The sequence below is a fragment of the Bison bison genome, unplaced genomic scaffold, assembly GCF_000754665.1.
Source record: "Bison bison bison isolate TAMUID 2011002044 unplaced genomic scaffold, Bison_UMD1.0 scf7180017864148, whole genome shotgun sequence".
Lineage (NCBI taxonomy): Eukaryota > Metazoa > Chordata > Mammalia > Artiodactyla > Bovidae > Bison > Bison bison.
Genome location: NW_011494720.1, coordinates 9,117,923 through 9,127,075, shown reverse-complemented (window position 1 = coordinate 9,127,075; position 9,153 = coordinate 9,117,923). Strand labels below are relative to the sequence as shown.

Sequence of the window (9,153 nt, the reverse complement as noted above, 5' to 3'; positions counted from 1 at the left end):
CCCCAGGCAGCCGAGAAGTGCTGACTGCACAGAAGTGAGGGTCCCTCCCAACCCCACGCACCCACTTCCTGTCCTGCCCCTCCTCTGGAAACCAAATGCCCTTAGTCCAGGCCCTCCAGGGGTTTAAAGGCTCGTCGGGGAAGGACGTCGGCAGGCGGCAGACCTGTCCTGGAGGAGGACATCCGCGCGCACGGGACACCCGAGGGAAACCCGGATCGCAGAGTGGTCACTTGCCTTCTGGACACCTGACAGGCCCCCGAGTCCGGCGGGCAGGCGCCCACGGACACCGGGCCGCACACGTTGATGTGGAACTCATACTTGTCCGTCTCGACCTTGTAGGCATCCTTCTTTGTGAGAGGCGTCAAGTCGAAAGAAAACCCTGAGGAAGAGCCGAAAGCACCTCAGGCGGGTCGGACCGTGGGGTGCAGGAGAGGCTGGGCTGGCCCGACGGCATGGAGACGCCACCGACCTTGCCCTGGGGCCGGGCCTTCTCCACCACCACCTCACTCACCCCTTCCTGCCGTGTTCACCCAACGCCCGAGTCAGAGCCCACAATTCCTGGCCGAATGAACCACCAGTGTGTGGGAAGCGGGACCACAACCACAATACAATGACCTTGAAAAGGCTACGGTGGGTTTCACGGCCAGAAAGGCACTCGGAACGTCTTTCCAGACATGATTTATTTCCCGTGTTCCTTGGGTTTCATGATTAGCAAACCCACTTCAACTATGACTACCAAGAGAGGTTTTTTCATTATCTCAAGTAAGCCTCAAACACCAGATTTTCAGAGTTCTGGTTAAACAGTTTTACTATAAATTCTGAAGCAGGTTATCAACGCTGAAACACTCAAAGAGAAAATGTTAGAAGACAAACAGGCTTTCTCTGGTGGCTCAGTGGTTAGGATCTGCCTGCTAACACAGGAGACATGGGTTTGATCCCTGATCTGGGAGGATCCCAGGTGCTGCACAACAGCTAAGCCCATGCTCCACAACTACTGAAGCCCACGCTCCACAACAAGAAGCCAAGAAGCCACTGCAATGAGAAGCCCCCACACCACAATTCGAGAGTAGCCCCCCGGTGCCCGAAACCAGAGAAAAGCCTAAGTAGCGATGAAGATCCAGCGCAGCCAAAAAACAAAAGCCAGCTGAAGCGGCTGCAGGAGAGGCTGCCCCACAGGGCGCTCGGACACGCACCTGCCTGGGAGTCAAAGACCGTGCAGTTGTCCCCCTCGGTCCTGGAGAGCACGCAGGCTGCAGCCGTGCGCCACTCAAACTCGTAGAAGCAGCCGTCAGCCCTGGAGGTTGTCAGCACCGGGGCACTTTCTAAATCACCTGTTGATGGGTACACACAGACTGGTCACTGATCCAGTCTCGAGAAGCTTCCATGGTTCCCAAACCAGCTCTATAAATACTGATCTTAGATCACTAGAGTGGTCACGCCGACAGGGTCAGGACAAGGGTGCGGGTGGACCAGTGTTTAATGGGGACACAGCTTCAGCCTGGGAGAACGAGACAGTTTTGCAGACGGACGGTGGTGTAAGCATACCTAACGTACAATGTGAACGGAAAGTGCTTTAACGCCACTGAACTGCGGTTAAAGGGGCGAATTTCAGATTACGTGTATTTCACAACTCCTTTATAATGGTAAACTTCATGTTATGTATATTTTACAATCTTAAAAAAAAAAACAAAATTAAAAAAAAAAAAATACTGTCCTGGTCCTTGAACTTAACTCACAGCCGGGAATTTATCCAACGGAAATCTTCCAACAGGAGGCAGCGGGGACATGTCACAGCACAATTAATGCTGGAAACATGTTATTAATCCAACAATAGAGAAAAATGAGTAAAAATAGTAAAACCAAGCCAGCAGCAACAAGGAAGTCCCGACAGATGATAAATAATGACTGTGAGACACAGAAGAGCATTCACAGAATGCCATGTTTTGAGAAACATAAAAAATGTGCAGATATATATATAGATCCTGACCCCTGGAAAACAATGTGAACCTATAAATAAAGGCACATCAAGAGGAGTATTTATTGTGTGCCCGCTAAGGTCATGGACAATGTTTTGAGCCGCTCGTGATGTTCCCCCTCTGGAGGAAGTCAGGGGGCCCCACGATCGGCCGGCACCAGGCCTAAGGAAGAGGAAGCCGTGCCGAGAGCATAACTCATCTGGAAAATTGCAACATGACCCCCTCGGACACCATATGGTTTCTCCATCTCTGGGCCGGTTTGGGGCGGGGGCGACAGAATCCAGCGGGGCCACCGCGACGCTCCTGGACCTCAGTGCTCTACCGCGCTGTCCCAGCGGTGGCCGGGGAAAAACGCAGCAAACAGAGAATGCACGGGCGCCCCTGGCAGGAGCCCGGGAGACCCCGCGCTTTCTGATTTTGTGTTTCATTTGTACCTGGTTTGCACATGAGTGTTATATTTGTTATTATCTTCTGGCCACCACCGCACTCATCACCATCTGAGTAAGAGAGCTGAATATTTCCTTTCTCTCTGGTGGGAGAAGAAATAAATCTGCCCAGATTTTTACTTCCATTCTTATCTAGAAAAGAGAAAGCAAAGGGGGAACAAAACATAAGACATGATCAAAAGGGGTTAACAATGCAGACGAAGAGGTACCAAGAGGGAGCCGAGGCCCACAGGTGTGCGTTGGCCCCCTTCCCAGCCCGCCAAGCCTGCTCAGGACGGTGAGCGGGTCTCTAGACGCGAGTGACACATCTGACCGAGCAGGGGCGGCCCCGCTGAGGACCCTGCGGGCACCTTCAGGCAGAGGACGAGGAAAATGCAAGAGTGACTCACAGCATCCTTCAAGGGCAGGGGAGGCAGACAGAGGCAGAAATGCCTGTCACGAGATCCCAGAAAATAACAACGTTCCCCCATTTAGGGGGGCCTCAGCTGCCCTGAGGCACAAGGTCATTTGAAACCGAGGGGGTAGCATTTGTCCCGTGACCAAAGTAGAAACTAAATCTGTTCAGGGGGCCAAGCAGGTGACCACTCAATTCTCGGTTCAGTGACTTTTACGATAAAGCAATGAAACTCTGTCTCAAGTCCTTAAATAAAGGCAGGGACACGCCTGCTTAAAAAGACACACCACCAATTCTGAAGCCTGGGATAATTCCTAAAATCCAACCTGGATTTTAAATTTAAATTCACAATCCCTTATAACTCTACTCGCTGCTCTGTGGTGACCTAAATGGGAAGGAAATCCAAAAAAGAGGGGATATGTGTATACGTGTAGCTGATTGCCTTTGCTGTTCAGCAAACTAACAACACTGTAAAGCAACTGTGTGTGTGAGTCGTTCAGTCGTGTCTGCCTCTCTGTGACCCCGTGAACTGTAGCCCACCAGGTTCCTCTGTCCATGGGATTCTCCAGGCCAGAATACTAGAGTGGGTAGCCTTTCCCTTCTCCAGGGGATCTTCCCAACCCAGAGATTGAACCCGCGTCTCCTGCACTGCAGGCAGATTCTTTACCACCTAAGCTACCAAGGAACTAAAAAGCATCTGTACTCCAATAAAAATTAATTAAAAAGTTAACAATTCACAATCGCTTATCTAATGCTTGCAAAACAGATTCCAATTATCTTGCCTGTCGCTTTCCAGGTGACACTTAAGTAACATGTTCAAACACTTAATATCCAATTGAGAAGTTGAGGCCAACACAGTTAAAAGCCAAAGGAACTCAAAGGGTCCGTCCACTTCTCTCATACAAGATTCTGAGAGTCCCCTTCTCCGGAAGCCATAATTCTTGAACAATTCCAGGCAGTACGGTCGTTAACAAATCAAAATCAGTTTTTTTATACAAGCACTGGCAGTTCTCTTCCTCGGGTTACAAGGTGAAAAGATAACCAAGGATTTTCCCACATGCTTCTTCCTGTCTCTAGGGAGCCCACATCAGAAGGCTTCCGTCTGCTTCAAGACGCCCGAGTGCCCCAGTTCCCTACATCTGAGTCATTAAACTCTCCTTTCCCGCCCATCCTTTGTGCGCTGAACCCAGAGAGAGGAGGCTGTAATGAACCACAGGAAGCTCATCTTCATTCCCTGCAGCCTGGATGCAGCCCAGCTCCGCCTGCACGCACGGGCATGGCTCACCGCAGGGCACCACTCACCCACGGCACACACGGCCGCGTCTTCGGGGCAGCCCCGTGCCTGGCCCGTCTGCAGGACCCTGTGGCAGATGTTAATGAAGAAATGCTTCTTTTCTGCTTCCCTCTGACTGCCATCCACAGCTTCCCAATTTTGTTCCAGTTCTGTAACAGAAAAAAAAAAAAAAGCTTTTCCTAGCCCTAGGCAGTGATTGCTTTTCTGTGTGAGTCACACCATAGACTGTGATGAAGCAGAAGGTAAAGGCCTGTGGTCACTAAACAACAGGCTCTCACATCTCTGGACCTGAGTCGGCTGAAGGCACAGACACGCGGCGGGAATCTCAGGCTTGTTTTGAACATGACAGTAACAAACCAGCCCCAAAGAGCTCCTCAGAAGAGGCGGCTCACCGGGGTGGCCTGAGGGTTAAACAGCAAAAGTTCTCCCAAGCCTCCGAGTTTGAAATCAAAAAACTGAAAAGCAGAGCCAGGCGCCAGCCCTGGGACCTGGCAGGCGCAGGCCACGGGTGACGCGTCTGCCTCCAGACCACAGATAAGGCAGACCCGGCCCGGGGCTTAGCACTCGGGGCCCCCAGAAGATAAACAAGACACGGGTGGTCCCTGAACTCAAAACCGTTCACGACCCAGTCGTGTTTGAACAGAAAACATCCACAGAGGTAGAAGCAGCAGGGGCTGAGAGCAGAGGGCAAGTCAAAGGCAGACCATCCCCAAACGGCCCCCGCGGACGTCACTGAGGACTGGGAGGGAAGGCGGATGTACACACGGAGAGGATGCTCCTGCACAGACTGGAGTCCGGGGTTTACAGCGAAAACCCCTCATCAGCGGGAGCACAACGCACTCACTACCCAGGGCTGTCAGCGACCTGGAAGGACCACTTGCTAATCAAGGACAATCGTTCTGCACGCTGCGGTGGGAGCGCTGAGGGGCCTTCATGCAGAAGGATGTCTGACTATCAGGGAAGGATTGTAGCTCTCACTTCACAGCATCTTAATTACCTGGTGCAAACGCTACACAAAAAAACCCTGCTCCCACAGAACCAGTTCAGTTCAGTCGCTCAGTCGTGTCCGACTCTGCGATCCCATGGACTGCAACACGCCAGGCCTCCCTGTCCATCGCCAACTCCCAGAGCCTATTCACACTCATGTCCATCGAGTCGGTGATGCCATCCAACCATCTCATCCTCTGTCGTCTCCTTCCCCTCCCGCTGTCTATCTTTCCCAGCATCAGGGTCTTTTCCAATGAGTCAGTTCTTTGCATCAGGTGGCCAAAGGATTGGAGTTCCAGTTTCAACGTCAGTCCTTCCAAAGAATATTCAGGACTGATTATTCATGGAACCAGAGAGGGGGGCCAAAGTCAGCTGATCTTGAACGCATCTCTGCATCCTTCACAGACCTTAGGCTGGGCCTTGGACAGAGAGATCGTTACAAAAAAAAAAAGGAAAGTGAAGAGAGGGATTGGAAAGGAGCACTCAGTTTACAGCAAGGAATAACCGGGGGAGGAGGAGGAGGGCAAGCTGCTCGAGTCAACACAGCTGGACGTGGCAGCAGAGGCCTCGCACCCCGGTCTGAGCAGAGCAGAGAGTCCTACCCGCTCAGCAGACAGAAGGCCAGCCTCTCCACCAGCCCACAGAAGGGAACCAGGGCCCCAGGCCCACGGCTCAGAGGTGCCAAACCACAAGAGCACTGGGATGTTAACTCCCCGGGCAATCCACTACCTGAGGGCATCTGCGATGGGGCTCATGTTCCCAGACTGGCACCCACAACAAAGGGATCCTCCTTTCAACGTGAAGCGGCCCTCAGCAGCGGGGGCTCAGAAACATGAGTCATCGTTCCCATAGCAGCGGGTGATTATGCGACTTCAGGCCCCTCTGGCTGTCGTGTGTTCTATTCCACGTGACAGAGGCAGCTCGTCGGCCCTGTGCTGTGCTGTGCTCAGTCTCTCAGTCGTGTCTGACTCTTTGCCACCCCCACGGACTGCAGCCCGCCAGGCTCCTCTGTGCACGGGGATTCTCCAGGCAAGAATACTGGGATGGGTTGTCATGCCCTTCTCCAGGGGGACCTTCCCAACCCAGGGATCGAACCCACATCTCTTAGGTCTCCTGTACGGGCAGGTGGACTCCTTACCACTAGCACCGCCTGGGAAGCCACACGCTGGCTACAGATACACAACACAACTCGATGTATATACACACAACTCGATGTATATACACACAACTCGACGTATATACACACAGCTCGACGTATATACAACACAGCTCGACGTATATACAACACAGCTCGACGTATATACAACACAGCTCGACATATACACACACAGCTCGACGTATACACACACAGCTCAATGTATGTACACACAGCTCGATGTATATACACACAACTCGACGTATATACACACACTGTGAGATGAACACCTCAGTAGTGCAGATGAACATTCATCACAAGAAACTAGAAATTTCTATGTGTGTGGTGAGAATTTCTAAGATCTACCTTCTCAGCAACAATGGTTAAAAAAAAAAAGTTTCTACTCACAAAATACAGGGCCTGGCACACGGAAGGCACTTGGTCATTTTTTCACTGAACTATGATAAGAGGAGCCCAAGGCACTCCAACTGGGAACGGTAACACTGACCTCAAATTCAGATATCTCACCTCCTGAGTCAGTGTCATCTCTGATAATTCATGTTGCTCCCTGAGAAGGGAGGAAGGGCTGGGATGCGATCAGTTGACAAAGAGAACGGTAACAGCATCTCCAACCATGCTGGTGGGGAAGGAGGCGAGAGGGAAGGTTCTCGTGCACTTCTGGCCGCCTACCTGAGTGCCGGGCCAGCGCCGACAGGTCGAAGCGCTGTTTCCCGTCGGAGACGCCGCACAGCAGGGCCTCCTTCTCGTGCACGCAGGCGTACTTCGTATCCCACGTGAAGAAGTAGGTGCAGTCCACCTCCCCGGTGAACACAGGAGCCCCTCTGCCATTGTTACCTGCGTCAGGTAGAAAGGGAGAGAGTGCCCATGACGTGAGAGACACCAGGACCGCCAGTCGGCACACAGGCGGGACCCCTGGGGCAGCCGTGCAGGCCAACAAGCTCAGGGCTCCAGCCCCAGAGATCACAGGGCCCCCAGGCCAGAGCACCTCAGGCAGAACCCCTGCGGTCAGCCCTGTGCCCCTTTCATCTCGGGAGGATGGCCTCAACAGGACAGCAGGGTGTTTTCAATGGGTGTGAGCCCCTGGGCAGTGCTAGGCAGCTCATGGCCTGCGGTCAGCTTCCCAGAGGCTCATAAACACCCTTTTAAGTCAGACCAGGGAGTAACTCCGGTTCCAGGACCATCATAGTCTTAACGATGTGCTTGTGAGCAGGACAAGTCCCCAGGGACTCGTCCCTGAAATGAGCAAAGAAGAGAGATAAGGTCTGATGAGGTCTGGGCCTCCCCCCACCCACAGTTGAAGGGCGCTCAGGTCTAGTAACCTCACTCCCAGAGGGGCCAGCATCCCAGATCCTGGCGACTCGGGCACACGTGGGCCTCTAACATTGCCCTCCAATCTATCAGCCCTCCCTGCAAGCCAGTTTCCCTGGTCCACGTAGCCTGGGATTCTGCAAAGTCTGTTGACTTTTCCCCAACAAGAAATTCTATCCCCCTGCCTTTCCAAGCTAGTGCGCCACTGGCACGGCAGCCGGTTTTCCACCCTTGATGGTTTAATAATCCTCCTCTGGACCTCCTGCACGACTTGCCTTTCTTAAGGTTCAGTGCCCTGAAGAGAACAATGTTCTAACGAAAAGCAAGATAATTGCACCAAGGGTGAAAGCTGCTTCAATTGCAACTTCTATTAAATCTTTAATAATATAAACGTCGCAGTTGTAACACCAGCAACAGCGGCTCGTTGTACACGGACCTCAAGCCAAGGTGGGCAGGGCGCTAAGCCCAGCATTCTCCACGGGGCTGGATGGCAAACAACGTGCTCTGCGTTAAGGGCTTCGCATCCGTTCGAGGATTTCATCCTTTCACCTTCACACCCTGTGGCATGGGGACAGTTTTAGCCCCGTTCTGGAGATTTAGGAGGGCTGAGTAGTCTGCCTATGGCTCCAGAGCTAGAAAGCCAGAAATCAAACCCAGACGGTCTGGCCCCAGAGCCAGACTCAGAGCCACAAAGCGGTAGTACTTCCCTGCACTACTGTGGGTTTTTTCTTTCTTCTGTTTTTCAGATTTTTTTTTTAGTACCCTAAGCTGTTCTCCCTAAGAACTGGTGTTCCCAACCTCCTTACCAACAACACAGGGTGGACTCTGTGCCCCCCATACTGGAGCAGTGAAGCAGTGAAGCTCCTCCAGCTCCCTTCAACACCCCCGACCCCCAATCCACCCACAAGGTCTGCACTACTCCCCGCTGGATCAGTATTTCATGAATCCGAAAAGATTTGGGTTTCCTGAAAACCTGAGGCATCCGGAGTGTTTTTCTTTCCCCAGGTAACTTCACAAACGATTAAATACCAATAGTACAGTGAATGCTTCTAGGGTCATCCTCCCTTAGAAGCTAGGTTTGCATCTGAAACGCCCTAACGATCCACAGGGAGAGTCCATTGTAAGTAAAATTTAAATAACCACTGGCCTGCCTGCCTCTGACCTGCATTCTTATTTAACTCCTCGGAGAACTTTTGTAGAATAGAAAACTAAGACTCCTCACGACCAAGCCACGTTGCCTTTATTTTGTTTGGTTGGTTTTAGATTCAAACACATAAAACTAGGTTCATCCTTATAATCCTTATACAGCTATTACAAACAAGTCGGATAATTTAAAAAATTAAAATAAATGACTCGTTCATTCAGACCAGGTGGCTTTTTAAATACACAATGGCCTTGCCTCCAGGACCGCTATTTTCCTATGGGTTTCCACCCACCAGCGGGATCACCGGTGACTTTCTGTAATCTCTCCATCATTGCTCTCCATGCAATTCCGAAAGCTTCCCGGGTGTCCCACCTGCACGGGCTCATTCCCAGCACACCCTTTACGTGGCCTCAGGGAATGTGGCCTCCACAACCAGCGGGAGGCAAGC

At 52.0% G+C, this 9,153-nt stretch overlaps 1 protein-coding gene across 1 annotated transcript in view; it reads right to left on the bottom strand.

Annotated features, from left to right (window-relative positions):
* Positions 1-9,153, bottom strand: part of IGF2R (insulin-like growth factor 2 receptor) — a 99,346-nt gene that overhangs the window by 47,384 nt on the left and 42,809 nt on the right. Inside the window, 5 exon segments of the mRNA XM_010840920.1 lie at positions 235-379; positions 1,194-1,331; positions 2,411-2,554; positions 4,119-4,259; positions 6,923-7,087. Of these exon segments, the coding sequence (XP_010839222.1) occupies positions 235-379; positions 1,194-1,331; positions 2,411-2,554; positions 4,119-4,259; positions 6,923-7,087 (733 nt within the window).